A 17,964-nucleotide genomic window follows, 5' to 3' on the forward strand; every position below is an offset into this window, starting at 1 on the left:
ACAGTCATTGAACCCATTGTATGTTTGCAGCTGCTCCTATACCTCCCAAAACATTCAATTGTCATACCAATTTCTGAAGTTATTTTCCTGTCTTCTTTCTATTTTTTCCCCTTTCATTCATTCATCTATTAATTTATTTATCATCTGTAATAATTATTGAACATCAACAATAGACGAGACAGTGGGGCCAGAAATGAGACAGAGCCCTGTCCTCAGTGAGTTCACAGTCTAACAGGAGAGTCCAGCAAATAAAACAGTAGTTCAGTGTGGTCTAATAAATGCTGTAATAGACTGATAGTTAGAATCTAAGGGAGTAGGAGCAGAAAGGATACCTAAGGTTAGAGGGTAGGTTGTTTCTGAAGAATAGAACTGAACTGAGTCTCGAAGGACACTGAGTATTTTTCACAGGTATGGAAACATAAGCAAGCAGAACACGGGAAAGCCTCAGTGCTTTGGTATGGCTGTTTTGTGTTGTGTATGCGGGCATAGAGGCGTGCTGGAGAGATGACGTATGTTGAGGAGTTTGGATTTTGTCTTGAAGGGGATCCAGAGAGGATACCAACAAAAAAAATTTGCTTACAAACTTTTTTCTGAAATGTTTTTAAGACTCATTTAAATCCTGATAAGTTTAATAAGTTTTATTTTCAAATGTGTCTGTGACATCATTATGACTTGCCATCTCTGATTTTAAGTACTATACAGGGAGGTTCATAAAGTAACTGTAAAAGATTTTTGCATTGCCTTTAGGTAACAACCAGAATGTAGTTTTAGCTTCTCAGTTACTAACAACTAGCCGTATTTGACCATAGCTTGACAATTAAGAAATTCTGTTTTTCGTTATGGATAAAGAGTGTGTATTTCTTTTCAATATTGCCTTTTTGTTGGCCACGAAGAAGTAAGAAGCATGATGTCTTCTTACCATTTACCTGAATGATGTAATGCCTGGACAGTTCAGAATAATTCCCAGTGGGAAAATCTAAACAGCGGCTCATCAATTTAGCCTTTCCCATTCATCCTCAGCAGCAGTGTAGGCTGATTTCCCGCTTGTGCTTCTGACTTGCTAACAAGTTGAAATATACAGTACTGAATCCTGTGTGTCATGAAAGGGCTATCACTTCTATTGGGTTTACCAAACCATTTTGTTTCATGATGTGAATCCTGGCTGAAACAATACACCTTTTGTGTAGAACCTTCAGCAGAATTAACGGAAGACTAATCACTTTATCGCTAATGCCTCTCTTTAATGTGTTTGAAGATTGAAACAGAAAAGGCTGCATCTATCTCCACTTAGGGGAAAATTTTTTTTTTTAATAAAGAAGAGACTTGAAGGAAAGAAATAATATTTGTATTTTTGTAACTCCCCTCCCTACCCAAAAAAAAAAAAAAAAAGCCTTCATTTTGTAGCCATGAGTATCTGAAACGTTCGGTTAGTTACCACACACAGTTAAGCAGGATCAGTGTGTACAGAAAGCCAATTCAGTGTCTGTAGAGTTCTTTTGTAGTTTTCTGTGTGAAGGTTTTTTTTCTCGTTTTGTTTTGAGTGTCATTTGCAATTCATTGTCTGTGTTTTCTGAGGTTGGTGTATTCAGCTGCTCTGACCCTGGGTCCTGCACATTTAGCTCCTTGGATACAATCCTCTGACGTTACTGCTGACGCTAGGAAGACAAAAGCCAGTGAATATCTTAAGTAATAAAAAAAAAAAAAAGCCTTTGTTACTGTTTATTATTATCAAACACCTGACTGGAAAGAAAAGCCATGAGATAAAAGTACATTTAAAGTTGGCACATAAGATAGTTGCATTTGTCTTTTGACACTGAAATAGCTGCAGAAATATTGAGTGAAGTCTGTATGCAAACTCGTAAAAGGAAAGAGGCCAGCAGAGGGAGAGACCCAGAGCAGAGACCCAGGTCTAAAGGAGACCTGGCACTTTGAGTTGGACTTCTCGGAGTCATTTTAATTCCATATACAGTATTGACAGCTGATAACTAAAAGTCACACTATCCCATTTTAAATATTAGCCATTGCTGAAGACCATATATACCTCAGAGATTCTGTATAGATTTTCTAACATAATATTTTAGTCACTGTTCATCTATTAGTCCATGTGGAAAATGAGATACAGTAGCCTAGAATTAATTCACTAAATATGCTTGCCAACCTCGAAAGTTCACTATATACCTTTTACTACCAACTCCTTCCATTCAATAGAGTGAAAAGAATAAGAGAAAGTCACTTTCTATCACTACAAAGGAGACCAAGGCAGTACAAACCACAGAGACTTGAGAGCCTTACCTTGTGCATAAGAGAGGGCTGACTTTAATCCAACATGAAACACCAGCAAAAGGTGTTTCTAAAATCTAAGCCCTTTCAATTATTCATAAAGTTCAAGTTTCCACACAGCATCTTACTGTGCTATTGAGAAACATGTCCCTTCCATGGGTATGACTCTGTTTGTTGTGACATGGTTCAGAGCAAGAAGTCAGGTGTGTGCAAATGGCAAGGTCTCCCGGTCACTCAGTGCTTCAAGTGAAGGCTCTGTGATGGAGCTGCATTGTGTGCACTCTCCCTGGCACCAGACACCAAGTTCACATGAGTCATGCTTTCATATCCTGCCTATTTTATTAGTTGGCAATCCTCTTGTGGAAGACTTTCTCCTGTCTAAAAGGATCTTTTAGTCACTATCAGTTCAGTTAATGAATATGCATCACGCACCTCCTCTAGCCCCCGCTGCTTCTCACTGCTCCTTCCCCCTTCAACTCCAAATTGCTGGGACTTTTTTTTTTCTTTTAAGTCAGAAGCTAATGCAGCTTCTGTTTTGGTTTTTGTTTTCAATAGAGTCTATTCCTAAGCGGGTAGTTCCTTCTCTTGTATTCCTCACTTTATAGTAAGATGGGATGTTCTAGAAATAGGCTGGAGAATTTTGAAATATTAAAAGCACATAATATACAAAGATCCTCATAAAATGCCGTCTTATTCTACATCTCCTCTTCCCCCACTTTCTGCTTGAATTTTTTTTTAGAATTTTTATTTTTTATTTTTTATCCATTTGAGGGTACAAAATGAAAAGATGTCTTGACCAAATTATCCCTGGCAATTCTTTTTTCTCTTTTAGAATTCTGTTGTTTAAAAAAATAAAATAAAGTCACTGAAGCTGTTTTGAATGTAAGCTTATATGATAGTTCCTGAGACTAGAATGTTAATAATGAGTATTTATGGAGGTAAAATTAAACTGAAGTTCAGTACATAGAGTTAGAGTTGGAGGTGGAATGGGTGGTACTGCAAGGTAATAGGTATATAATTTTATTACTAATATATATATATAGCTAATATTAGTCATAATGAGTGTTGCCACTTACTGAGTACCCAGCTGATTTCCATACATTTCTTTTTTTCAATAATAATAATCCTGTCAGGTATAATGTATATCTTTTTTGTTTTTGACAGGGAAACTGAATTCCAGTTTGGTCGAGTAACTTATAAGAGGTTACATTATGTCTGCTACACAATGATATTTATAAAACTTACTGAAAGTTTTCTCAGCTGAAACTAAGTTCTTTCCTCACTTTTTTTATTCACTATGGATCATGGTGAAGTCCATAGACCTGCTAGACTGTAGATTATAAGCTCCTTGAGGACAGGGACTATATCTGTGTTATTTATCACTGTATCCTAGCATAGTGCCAGCTTAGTAGGTACTTGATAAAGGTTTCAACAGCAAATAAATGGATCTCTGAGCACATTAAAATTATTAAATCAGATGCAGATTTTTGAAAAGAATTTTTGAAATGAAGAACTAAGTTGGAAAACTTATACTGCCTGATACTTGGGCTTACCATAAAGCCACAGTAATGAAGACAGTATGGTATTGACACAAGGGTAGACATATAGATCAATGGAACAGAATCCAGAAATAGACCCACACATTGATGGGCAGTTGATTTTTGATAAATGTATCAGGGCAATTCAGAAGAAAGGAAAATCTTTTCAACAAAAAGGCTAAAATGTCTGAATAGCTATATAGAAAAAGTAAACATCAGCTCCTACCTCATACCATACAAAAAATTAATATAAAATGAATCACAGCCCTAAATGTAACAGCTAAAATTATAAAACTTATAGAAGGAAACTTAAGCAAAAATCTTTGTGACCTCAGATGACTTAAGATTTCTTAAAACACAAAAAGCACAAACAGTAAAAAAAAAAAAAAAAAAAGAATTGAAAAAAGTAGACTTCTTCAAAATTAAATTTTTCTCTTTGAAAGACACTGTTAAGAATATGAAAGACACCATTAAGACACAGAATGGAAGAAGGTATTTGCAATACATATGTCTGATAAAGGATTTGTATCTAGTATATTTACAGAAAACTCTTTGATAATAAGACCACTCGGTTAAAAGATGGGAAAAAATAAAACCCCAGACACTTAACAAAGAGTAATAGGAATAACCAATAAGCTCATGAAAATATGTTCAACATCATTAGTCATCAGATAAATGTAAATTGAAACTGCAAGATATGACTATACACATTAGAACAACTAAAATGAAAAAATCTGACATACTAAGTGTCAGTGAGGATGAGGAACAATCAAAATACTAACACACTGCTATGAGAATGCAAAATGGTAAAATTACCTTGGAAAATTCTTCAGCAGTTTCTTAAAGTGAATTGTACCCTCACCAAACCCCTGAGAAATTCCAATCCTATGTGTTTACCCAAGAGAAATGAACACACAAAGTCTTGTGCATGAATGTTCATAGCAACTTTATTCACTAAGTAGTCCAAAACTGGAAACATCCCAAATATTTGTCAACAGATGAATGGGTAGACAAAATGTATATTCATAATGATGGAATATTATTCAGCAGTAAAAAAGAATGAACTATGCTACACACAACCACATGGGTGAATCTCAGAATCATGCTAAATAAAAGAAACAGCATAAGAGTATACCTATTATATGATTCCTTTTATATAAAGTTCTAGGAAATGCAAATTAATCTATAATGATAAAATAGATCATTAGTTGCCTGGGGCCAGGGACAGAGGGAGGGATCTTTTGGAAGTGTTGGAAATATTCTGGATCTTGGTTGTGCTGGTGGTTTCACAGATGTATGTAAATGGCAGAACTCATCAATTTGTATACTTTAAATGGGTGAAGTTTATTGTAATACAATAGTATTGATTAAAAAAAAGAAATTGGGCAAAGGAGGATGGAAAAAATAATTAAATGTATCAAACTTCATTTTATTCTTTTCAGTATACATTTCCTAAGCTATGTGCATCCTTACTTTTTTTCACCACACCTTAAAATAAAAAAAAAAAAAGCTTCTTTACTGATTTAGCCTACATTTACATACCTTGCTATGCTAACTTGTGACTCCTTAAGAAAGTTTTCATCAAGAAAAGACTTTGTAAGAAAGATTATATCCTGGGTAATAAGAAAATGAAATCTTGGAGACTATAGTTACGGCAAAATGGGGCAGTAGAAGGAGAATTCAGCTTATAGGTATTCTTGTTGTGTTAGTTTATTATATATATGTAATGCCCTTAAGGAAGGTGAAAATACTAATAGATGCATCCTAGTTTGAGCATGCGCTTCACCCAGACTAGTCTTATAATTTAACTTCAGCATGACATTTCCTCAAAACAGCTTGCTTATTGGTAAATAGTCAGTTGTTCATGATTTTTATAAAAATTATGGGGTGCGGTGGCATTTGGAAGTTTTATAATATAGAAGTCATAGTTTTTAAATCATGTTGTAACCTATATACCTGTAGTCAGTGCTGCTAAATATGTATGTACATATATATATCTACAAGTTCTTTAAAAAGGCTTTAAAGAAAAAATTTATGTTGATATCATAAACACCAAACATTTGCTACAGCATTATACTGTTTATCCATTCAGTGGTCAGTTGTGATGGCCAAGAATTATGTTCTGGGCCTGGTAGCACAATTTATAGCAGGATCCCATCTCTTTCACCATTGTTCAGAGGCTCAGTCATCTCTGCTTCCCTGCTGCATAATAGTGCTTGTCTTGGGTTTCAGAGGACATGTCTGGCAGCCTGGTGGGACATTGCCTGAACCCTGTCTCAAGCTGGGTAAAGTATACAATTGGAGCTGAAATCTCAGCATAAATTTTAAATGATTTTTTGTAAAACAACAAACTTATTGTCAGTGAACTTTACCACAGTCTGAACAGTAGTGAATTTATTTCTAAAACAATAAGTGATCTATTACCAGATATCTTGCCCAGCTTATTAGTTGCCACTAAAATAACATTAATTGGCAGTTTATAGTGTAAACTTGTCAAAAGGTTCATGAGGTTCAGTTCAGGCATTGATTTTCAGCTGAATCTTGATAAATATTCTAGAGATTTAAGCACAAGTATATACCATTATAAAAGGTAAATTGCAATTCTTCAATTTAATTTTCTTGACATTTATTGCACGTCAGTTGTGAGCCCAGCACTGTACTGAATACTCATATCCTACAGATTTCACTGTTTCTTTCGATGGTAATTGTCAAGGAGTACTGTATCATTTTTGCTGCCCAAATAGGTTATTTTCATCCCTGAATTGAAATCACCATTGATTTAATGACATGAGTAAGAGAAAAAGGTAAAGGAAATAAAGATTGAGTTTTCATATCTGCTCACTTTAGAACTTAGCTCCATTAAATGGCATGTGAGCATCTTTGGTGTGTGGATGTTGTGGATGTGTCTCTGTGAGAGCACGTGCCACTTGAGGGAAAAGATGAGATACCTGGGAGAAGTTAAAGAGGCTCAGCAGGAGGACAAACGTGAGTTTCCTGGGTTTAAGATCTCTGAGTAGGAGACACTGTGTGTTCACAAGCCCCAGAGACTGAAAGCCTTTTGGGGAGCAGGTCTGTGAACCCTAATGAACCCCAATGGGGAACAAGGAGAAGAGGTAACAATCTGATTTCACTTCGAGTTGACAGTGATACCCCTCCCAGGTCCAATCAAGTGGAAAGGCTGATTGCTAAGGAGAGAAAAGCCCATCCATGATTGGACAGGGCCTTGGATTCCCTGGGGAAGGGACCCTACCTATCCCCATTTTATCTCCAGTGCTGGGCACAGAGTGTTTATTAATTGCTTAATAAATGAATAGTTGAGCAAATGAATAAGTTTATTCTCTGCTTCGCTCTCCTCCTAATTCTGTTCCCTTTGTTTTTACTGCTTTCTTTTCATTTAGAACCTTTGTAATTGTTGATTTCTTTTTATGAACTCTGTCCCACTGAATAAGCTCCTTGCCTGTCAGCACTGGGGGCGGGGGTGGGGTGCGGCACCAGGTTTCCCAGTTGCAACTGGAAATGTGCCTGGGACATAGTAGAACCAAATACAAAATTGTTGACTTACTTGTAAAATCAACCAGTGGAGACTAAAACAAAAGTTTAAATTATTTAGATTAGTGTACCTTGAGTGTGATTTTTCTTCTTTGTAGGATTTTTAACATAACTGAGAAAAATTGTTTTTAAAAATTGTTTATCACTATGAGAGTATTGCTTTAAATGTTTGACCTGAAGAGCTTCATTCTAATTAGTAAAATTTAAGTGTTAATCTCAGAATTCACTGCTACCTAATTATTTGATGTAATAGAATGTTGCATTTTGTTGTTTTCTCCAATGTCAATGAAGGTACCATTGGATACAACCAGCGGAACAGAATTGATACTCTAATGTATCTCCTAGCATATCCACAAAAACCCATGGTTAAAACAAAGACCATTGAGTTGATAGAATTTGAGAAATTGCCAGCTGGACAGAATGCAACAGTGGCTGTGATGAGTTACAGTGGCTATGATATCGAAGATGCTCTTGTTTTAAACAAGGCTTCCCTGGATAGAGGTAAGTGAGTTTTCAAAGCTCTAACACCAAAGGTGCTTTGTGTGGAATTAGATACAGGCATGATCAATGTGAAAATCACTTGGTGTCAAAATGTTCATGTCAGTTTCAAGTGACTTGAGTTTTGTAATATACAAACAGGAGGTGGTTATGTTTTTGATGTTGGCATTTTTTAAATGAATACTATATAGAGGTATAATTAGTTAAATGTATTACTAAGGAATCTTTTTTATTCCTTTGTTTTTTAAATTTATTGGTGACATGAGCGAGTTCCTCAACAGAAAATGTGTAAGGATTTGTTTATTCCCTAGCAGGAATTACAATAAATTAAATGTTTTTTTGAAAATACCTAGTTACTAATTCAACACCAAATCTGTTTGAGAGGGCAACAACAATATTTGGATGTAAAAGGCTTTTCTTTAATTGTAGCTCTCAGCCCCATAATGTTATATCTTTTGGCTAGCAAAGTGATGAAAGTTAAAAGTACATAAACACAGACCCTGGCTTATCGTTCTTATGTTTTTCTTTCTCAATTTTTGACAGTTTACTTTTGCAAGTCCCCACTTGGCAGTTTGTTAGCCATCACCTGATCTGCCGTCTGACTTCTCTCTTCATAGTCTGTTTCTCTCTTTCCTCCCTGGCATACCCACTCTGCCTTCCCCTTCACTCTTCGTAGTTGCTAGGCAGCCATGATAGTACTCCTAGACATGTGTCTTTGGCATTAATGTTGGCTGCTCTTAATTTATGCCTCTTTTTTTTCCTCCAAATAACAACAGCCATGCTTTAAAACTAGATGTTTTCCTTTCTGATTAACTGGTAACGTTTATGTGGAAATCTGAAGACTCTGTGATATCTGTCAGAAACTCCGCAACACAATGTAATGATCTGAGTTTACTGTCCTCTCGCTTTTAAGCTACCACCTGTAAATAAAATGTCCATTTACACTTAGAGGAAAATGCCTCTGATTTCACGCAGTTCAGATTCTCACTGCACTCCAGCACGTTGCACTTAATGGCCATTGTACGGAATTTCAAGGTCGTGTAATGTTTCCAAAGCAGCTGGCTCTCTGAGCCGAGTTTATTATGGCCATACACAATTTACTAGGAACTGTAATGATGAAGACCTTTCTGGAAGACACAGATGCGCCTTCATCTACCGTCAGTTGTAAAAATTTGTTGTTTCATCACACGATCACCTTCATATTTTAAAAAATACATTAGAGCACTGAGATTTTACTTAGAAATATACTATTCCCTGATTGATTTTCTAAACTTATATTCTTAGATTTCTTGAAAGAGTTCTGCTTCTGGTGGAGAATCATAAGTGAAGGATTGTACAGCCATGCATTTATTTCTTCAGTAATAGCTGACATTTCATCCTGAGACATTTTCCTATTTAACTGAACTCTAACATGGCTTGGTATATCCTGGGGAGATTAGAGAGAGAATCCAGTTTAAAATAACTGTGGGGCCAAAGGAGAGAAAACAAAGTATGCAGCCATAGCATCTAGGGAAATGTTATTTAGTGGGAAGGATTGACAGGTCTTTTGAGCAACTGATGAATCTTTTTATGGGATTCAGTGGTTGAGTTTTTTACTTCACCTAAAGATTTTCTTCTGTTCATTTTGCTTACTTTTCTTAATACTTAGATTATTAGTTGGTCCCAGGACTTTTCCCTCGTCCACTAGATAAATATGACCTAAAATGTAATCAAAGTAAACTAATCTTCAGGGCAAAAGTGAATGATCTCTCCCATTAAAATCATTTGATTGCTTCTTTGTATTCTCTCTCCTCTTTGGAGAAAAATTAATTTTTTTGTCAGCTTGTTTGAGACTTCTCTGAATGCCAAAATCAGAAAAAGGAAAACTTTCCAGAGAAGTTTAGCAGAGGTTATGCACCAGAATGATATGTAGGAGGAATGCTGGCTAGTTAGTGGACTTGGTCTGTCTCAACTCAGACACCAACATGCTGGGTGACCTTGGCCTCTTAATTTCTCTGCACCTCACTCATAGCACCTGTAAGATAGAGGAATTAAGCCAGGTGATGTCTAGGGCCCCTCCAGTTTTCACATGCTGTGGCTCTGTGCTCTAGAAGAATCCCAGTGACATTCTTGGGTTTCTCTCACCTTCCAACATGACCAGGTATATTCCATGCTGAAAAACGATAGTTGAGATTCCAGTGTTTATATGGGCAGTAGGTAGGGGAGAAATCCTGAGCTAGTTCTTCAAGCTATCGGATTGTTATTTGGTTTGGCCAGTCTCAGGTTATCTAAATGTAGTGCAGTTTTGGTGTGTTTATTTTGGGGGTACGGGAGGTAGAGTGGGATGGGTTGTTGAATAACACAAACCTATAATTTCTCATAGTTTCATATTACTGGTGGTTCTGAACCCATTTTTGGTTTCATTTTAGGCTTTGGACGTTGCCTTGTGTATAAAAATGCTAAATGTACATTGAAACGATATACCAATCAGACTTTTGATAAAGTGATGGGGCCGATGCTGGATGCTGCTACAAGGAAACCCATCTGGCGACATGAGATTTTAGATGCAGATGGTATTTGTTCTCCAGGTAAAAGCCTTTAAAAAAAAAACATTTAAATGTATACTTTTTTAAAATTATGAAAGTTATTCAACAACATTTTTTAATATTTGGTATCCAGGGCAGAAAAAAATAACAACCTGTAAAGCCACTATCGTAATTCAACCAGGGTGGTCATTTTTGATGCATTTCCCTCCAGTCTTTTTCTATGCATATGTTTTTACATAGCAGTAATCTGTTCTAGTTACACATTTCTGGTTATAATTTTGAATCCATATTGAATCAATTTTGAGTCAGTATAATTTGAATCAAGAAAAGCTGCTTTAAGGAAGTGTTTAGAATAAGGTCATGTCTCTGCATCTACACTGATTTTTCATCGTTTGTGCATTTAGCTTACAGACTGACTTTAGAATTGTCTTCTTAAAAGTGTGACTTCATTGTACTTACAAACTTGTGATGAATTTTGTTGATGCAGCCCACAACCCCAGCTTTATGAGTCCTGTGGTCTAGTGTGGGAGACTAAAGTTAATCTAAAGATCACATGCAAACATAGGTCAAATTACCTGTGGTTAGGAAAGTAAGCCAGGTTAAGGAATTATATAAGGAACTGTGAGACCATTTCATGGCAAGAGGATTTGACCTAGTCAGGAGGATCACCTTCCCCAAGGAGGGGACTCAGAGCTGCAGGGTAAGTGGAGTTAACTAATGCAGAGGGAGGGGTGTGTCTCAGCGAAGGAAAGGCTTGTGCAGGTGTCCTGCAGCTCCCTCATTAAAGGATCTGAAGGAAGGCCAGTGTGGCTAAAATGAAGAGAGTGCAGGGGAGCCTGGCGGATGTGAGTCTAGAGAGAGAAAGGAAGGGAGGAAGGAGGGAGGGAGGGGCAGAGGCCGGACACAAGGTCTTGCAGCCTGTGTTATGATTTTCATTATGATCCTAAAATCAGTGACACAATCAGATACACATTTTGAAATGATCATTCTGACTACAGTGTGGAGAAAAGAGTGGAAGGGAACCAGAATAGACAGGGACTAACTAAGCGCTCTCGAGGCAGACCAGGCAACAGGAGCCGGGGTGCGGTGGAGAGAAGGGCTGGCTTGGAGAGGTTGCTGGGGGAGGAAATCCACATGGCCTTATCATGGATAGTGCTGTGTGGTGAGTGCTGTGTGGTGAGTGCTGCATCCGCTGTGCTGTCCTGAGCCACGTGGTACATGGCTTTCCCTCCTTTTTGCTGCCTTTGTTCTTGGGGAATTTCTCTCAGTCTTAACCTGGGTGCTGTGACTGTGCTATAGTAGATGGTCTTTGAGCTTACCAGGAAAAGGTGCAAAGCAAAGGTGAGAATAGCAAGAAAATCAAAGAAGTATTTGTATTTCCTCATTGCGCAAGCAGAGTTGATGGTGACTTATTATTACTGGTTGAAGTAACTATCAAGTGGCCCAAACCTGTTCTAACACTTGAAGAAATATTTAAAATTGCTACCTACTGACACGAATTTTCTCTTGTTAATGTGGTCCCCTATATCAGTTTCTTAATTTTATACACACTGTGATCTTAATCTATGATTTTTTTCAAATGGGCTTTCAAAGTTACAGACAAGCTCTATTGAATCCTAGTTCCCACTGTGTGGACTCTTTTTCTTCCATGTCTGGATTTCATTCATCAAGTCTAATCACACAGTTTTATGCCCCAATAATCTTTGCATTCCACGCAGATGACAGTGATTTGTCTAACACTCTTCTCTCTTTCTTAGGTGAGAAAGTAGAAAACAAACAAGTGCTTGTGAATAAGTCCATGCCCACAGTGACTCAGATTCCTTTGGAGGGGAGCAATGTGCCACAGCAGCCACAGTACAAAGATGTGCCCATCACGTATGTGTTGGTTGTGTCTTGGAAATACATAGAAAGGTTTTTTTTAAAAAGAAGGAATAGAGGAAATTAGAAGTTAGCTCCTGTGGCTGGTGACTCCCAGATAGACATCTGCCCAGTTTCAGCCCTTGGAACAGCTGGGTGCCCAAACCCAGACCTAAACCTATCCCAGCCTCACACATGCTCCTTCTGGGTTCCTCTCTTGGTGAGTGGCACTGCCATCCAGCCAGTCACCTGCAACATACACCTGACTCCTTTCCATTACCTGCTGCACGTGTTAATTCAGTAAATCCTGTAAATTCTTTCTCCTTAGCAGTTCTCTTGTCCTCTCAGTGACAGCTGTGGCTGAGGTGGGCCCTCCTCTCCTGCTGGACTCTTAGTTATTGACAACCGCTCATCTGCCTCCAGGCCTGCACCTCTCCACACTTCTCAGGTTCTCTCTGTTACCGCCAGAGTGATTTTTTTTCTAAATTACTCATCTGCTCACATTACTCTTTTGAGTAAATAGAATAAAACTTGAGTAGACTGGGTAAAACTCTCAATGACAATGTTCCCTGTAGGATAAAGGCCAAATTAAATAGTAATACATGCGAGACCACGTGTGACCCTTGGCATGCCTCTCTAGCCTTACCCTTTTGTACACTCGCCCCGTATTTCTACTTAATTGTCTCATTCTCCAAACATTCCATCCAGCTTTAGGCTTCGGTGCATGTACTCATGCTGCTCCCTCTGCCTGGAATTTCATTTTCTCTGGTCAGGTCTCAACTCTAGGGTCCCCTACTCCGTGAAGCTGTCCTTGATTGCCTGCCCCTCCCTGCCACCACTGGCATCCCCAAACCCTAGTAGGGTTGACTGCCATCTCCATTGGGCCTTTCCTGTTCCCGATACCACGGATACCTTTATTGCACTTACCTTTCTCTCTTCCTTTATTGGTTGTGAATTTCTTTGGGGCAGGAACCATGTCTACTTAATCTTTGTATATCAAAGGCCTATAAGGATCTGGCATGGAGTAGACTCTTAACAATATCTGTTGTATGAAAAACAGGTAAGAGGCGAAGTGTGTAAAAAAATTCATAATAGGAAAGCTTGAGTACATGAAAGGAATATTTAAAAAATGGTTAGCAATTTGGAGTTGAGTCTAAAAGGCTGCAGCTCAAATCCCAGGTCCACTTTGTATGAGTCATGTGTGCTGGACAAGTTCTTAAGGTCTCTTAGCATCAGTTTTCCTATGAATTTTCCTTATTTCTTATTTCCTATAAGAGAATAACGTGTGAGTAGCATGTGTGGTGAAGATTAAACCGCACTATGCCTGCCTCCTAGTAAATGTTCAGTAAATGCTAGCCATTTTAAGTTGGGACTTTAAAAGGGAAATTGTAGCATTTGAATTTAGTGTCAAAAAACGAAAGTCATTTTTCAGAGCCCCATATGAGAATGTCAAAATGTTTTGTGATGGGTATTAAGTAATATGGCCAGGGTAGATAGGGTCACAAAGGGCTGTTTGAAAACTCTGCTTTAGTGACTTCCTCTTAATATTAGCTACAAAGGGGCAACGGATTCATATATTGAAAAAGTGATGATATCTTCAAATGCCGAAGATGCTTTTCTGATCAAAATGCTGCTGAGACAGACAAGGCGTCCAGAGATTGGAGACAAATTCAGCAGTCGTCATGGGCAAAAAGGTAACTTGCTTATAAAACTGAAAATAATATTTATCTGTTAACTACATATATAAGAACTATACTTTCTAACTTTCTCCATTAGAAAAACTTAGTATGTTTGAAAAACTATTACCTTGTTGTCGAAAGTATTCTTGTTTCACTCCTCAGGTTAACGTGTTTGCATTCTAATGATATTTTAAAATGTACTATAGTATTGCTTCTCTGTGATATTTATTTCATTCTACTGCAACTGCTCAGCCCCAAATTATAATTATAAATACATTCTAGATGATGTGCCGACTGAAGTACATGTGATTGTTCAAAAATAAATAGTAATACTGATTTTTTAAATGAAATGTATATATTAAAAATATTGTTATGATCTGTTGGGTCATAGTATCAAAGGATGTCAGCGCCAGAAGATACCTCAGAATTATCTACCTCTTTATTTAACAGATGAGGAAGTTCAGACGCTGCTTGTTGAGCAGCCAGTCCAGGGTATCCAGCTGGTTACTGAGCTGGTGTTAGACCTCTGGTCTCCCAGCTCCAGTGCAATGCTTTGTTAACCGCACAGTGACCCATTGGCAAACCTCACTCTTTTCATTGATAGTTACTGCTGGGTTTTCATCCATTTCTAGTTTTGTTTTGTTTTTTATCTTCAAAAAACGTGGCATTATGTCACCATTGATTAACTCAGTAGGGTCTCTTTTAGTCAGTACACCTAGCGCTTGTTTGTCCTGGAGTTTGACTTTTGGCTCTGTCTGCCACTTGCTAGTTTTAAGAACAATAGCTGCACTAACACTTCTGTGGCACTGCTGTGTTCCTGGCAGCGTTCTCCGCACTTTAAGTGTAGTAACTCATTTGTTTCTCACACAATCCTGGGGGGAAGGTGCTGTTATTATCCTCATGTTATAGATGAGGAAGCAGAGACACAGAGATATTAGTAGCTTGCCCAGGGTCCCCAGTTGGTGGCAGAGCTGGTTTCTGAATGCTGGCAGCCTGGCTCCAGAGTCCATGCTCTGTGACTAACTACTATGCTATCCTGACTGTTAAGCAGTTTGAATACATCACATTGTATTGTTGGTAATTTTGACTATTTATTTGCCGGACAAGTATATAAAATATTATAATTTCTTTAGTCAAGTGAATCTGGCCTTAGTTGTCATTCCATCTGTGAAACTGTTTCGAACTAAGATGCTGTTTCATCGAAAACATTTTTAGTTCAGTTGACAGGCCCAAGATTGTTGCAGCCTATCAGTATTTTTAAAGAATTGACTTTATCTATAAATGTGAATTTGATGCCTCCACTTAATCCCTAAGATGCTAATTCTTGCCTTTGAGTGGTTTTAAGTATATCTTGAGGTTCTAGTGTTTTCCCCTGCTTATCAGTGAAAATCAAGTTCTCTATATTGAGACTAGTTCTCCTTCTCTCTTGGTCTTGCCAACTTCTGAGATACACTGGACAAGAGCGAGCTTGATACTCCTTATATGAAGTGTTGGCACTGGAAGCTTTACGAGAATGCACACCCTGAGAGAATATCTCTGTTCTGAATCAATGTGTAAGCTTAAAACATCCCAAATCCTTGTGCTTTATTCTGTCAGAGTATTGTGCAAAGAGCTGAGGGCTGACATACAGTTGAGTGATTAGCCACTGTGTTCTAACTCCACTGAACTTCTTGAGGACAGGAACCATGTCCTTATATTCTCACACAGCCTGATAGAGGCTTTTCCACAGTAGATACTTAGTAGGTAGTTGATAACAGTTGAATATATGAATGAATTGAAGGTGGAGAAGCACGGAAAGGAGCAAGATTCCTCACTCTTGATGGACTGATTATACCCATGTTGTAATCTATACATTACATGAGTGTGTATATGGATAGTATAACTAAGCAGTGCTTTTGAAAATGAAAACCACACTTAATTAATAATTTCCTGTAAATACAGACCTCTAGGTAAAATGCCAGCAAGTCTTTGTGCTTTAGCATTTTTTTTCAAACTCTTAATATGATACGGATAATGTTCATTGACAGAAGTGGTTTCCAGTGATCTGAATGGTAGCAGATTTTCAGAATCTATTCAATCTGAGAGAGGCTTTGACTAGTACATCTTTATACGGAACAGAAAGAAGTCCTCCTGGGTCCAGATGACCTTTCACTTGTAGTGAGGAGTTTATCTTGCCAGTTTTCCTTTTCCAGATGGCTTTTAATCCAAGGGTAAAACCTTCTGATTAGCCTAGAGTCCCTTGATAGTCTCCTCTCTTACAGCTTCATTAGATTTATTGAAAAGATTGGGGAAAAACAAGCAAACAGAAAAAAACAGGTCGTGTAAACTTTAACAGAGAAATGAAAGGAATGACATAGAACCCTTAATTGGACGTGATTTTTATTTAAGTATAATTTTTAATCAGATAAATGCACATGGCTTAAAAAGGTCAAATAGTACAAAAAAGAGACTTTTGTACTGAAAAAAATCAGTCCTTGCCTTTCTTCCAATTCTGTTTCCCAGAAGCAATTTCTTCTCATTCTTACCTTCATGTTTCTAAATAGTATTCTTAAACAGGTTTATAGTCATTCAGCCATTTTGTATATGCCTACGACTTCCTGTTATGATATATAGGAGGACCTATATATCACTATAGCACTTTGTTACCTCTTTCCCACTCCCAGCCTTCATTCCCTGCGTAGATTTATCATAATTTGAAGTTACTTAGTTATTTAGATTGCATTATTATGACTGCATAAATATTGTTCACTCCCAAACCAAATAATTATTGAGTCTGTTTCCTTTGTTACATAACTTAATTTTTCAGAAGTTGATGATCACCTTATTTTAAAAATTTTGCTTTATTTTCTTTATTCTTATTACTATTCTTCTGTACCATCAACAGCTTCTTAATTTATAGTCTGTTAGGACCATTTTTTTCCCCAGACGATCTCTTTTATAGCACCCTCACACTTCCTGCTCCAAACTGTGGTGGTTACTCACTGGGCCAGACCTTCCCAGCCAATGTGTTAAGAATTGGAAATAGATGAGCTGAGACATTAATCCTTGAAACCCTCAGGAGTGCTGGGCAGAGCCTGGGGCAGCTGAGGCCTGAGCAGCTTATCTTGTACGCCCTAGAAATGTTTTCTGAAAAGGTTGGGAAGCACTCTGTACTAGTTTGCTAGGGCTGCTATAATAAAATACTACAGACTGGGTGGCTTAAACAACAGAGATTTATTATCTCTCAGTCCTGAAGGCCGGAAGTTACAGATCAAGGTGTCAGCAGGGTTGCTTTCTTCTAAGGCCTCTCCCCTTGGCTTGTAGATGGCTGTCCTCTCCCTGTGTCTTCACATCATCTTCCCTGGGTACATGTCTGTATCCAAATTTCCCCTTTTTATAAGGACATTAGTCATACTGGGTTAGGGTCCAACCTAACGACCTCATTTTAACTTGATTGCCTCTTTAAAGATCCTGTCTCCAAAAAGGGTCACATTTATCCTGGGAGTTGGAACTTCAGCATATGAATTTAAGGGGAACACAATCCACAGTGCACTCTAAACCTGCAGAATGTAGTCCTTTATGAAATTCCCGTTTGACACCTGTTTCTTGGCTCTTCTCATGTCACTTGACTCCCTACCCCAGCCACTACTCCCATAGGAAAATAGTCCGTTCATTAAATTGCTGAAAAAGTACGCGTGGGAAGGAAATTTTTTGAGGTCATGTGTGTCTGAACATGCTCTGTCCTCATGCTTGATATATACTTTGGCTGAGATTAGAATTCTAGATTAAAACATTCTTTTCCCTAAGGATTTCACTGCTACGTTATCATCTAGATGCCACGTTACTTACATGACTTGTAATGTTATTCTTGCTGATCTTTGTGTGTGTGCTCTGTTTCTCTCTCTCTCTTTTCCTGCCTTCCTCCTTCCCCACCCTACCTCTCCCTCCGGAAGCTTCTACTATCTTCGTCCAGTCTTGGAGTCTGAAATTCTGTAGACCCTTTCCTCATTCCTTGTCCTTGGAAATCAGGCACCCTCTTATTCTGGAAGTTCAAGTTCC

At 37.9% G+C, this 17,964-nt stretch overlaps 1 protein-coding gene across 2 annotated transcripts in view; it reads left to right on the forward strand.

Moving 5' to 3' along the window:
- The window catches only part of POLR3B (RNA polymerase III subunit B), a 105,306-nt gene that overhangs the window by 58,603 nt on the left and 28,739 nt on the right, over nt 1-17,964 (forward strand). For both annotated transcript variants that reach the window (XM_010996457.2, XM_064491681.1), the window contains exons 20-23: nt 7,659-7,868; nt 10,274-10,432; nt 12,148-12,265; nt 13,799-13,941. In XM_010996457.2, coding sequence (XP_010994759.1) covers nt 7,659-7,868; nt 10,274-10,432; nt 12,148-12,265; nt 13,799-13,941 — 630 coding nt within the window. The remainder of the gene's footprint in view (nt 1-7,658; nt 7,869-10,273; nt 10,433-12,147; nt 12,266-13,798; nt 13,942-17,964) is intronic.

This window comes from Camelus dromedarius, chromosome 11 (assembly GCF_036321535.1).
Source record: "Camelus dromedarius isolate mCamDro1 chromosome 11, mCamDro1.pat, whole genome shotgun sequence".
Classification (NCBI taxonomy): Eukaryota; Metazoa; Chordata; class Mammalia; order Artiodactyla; family Camelidae; genus Camelus; species Camelus dromedarius.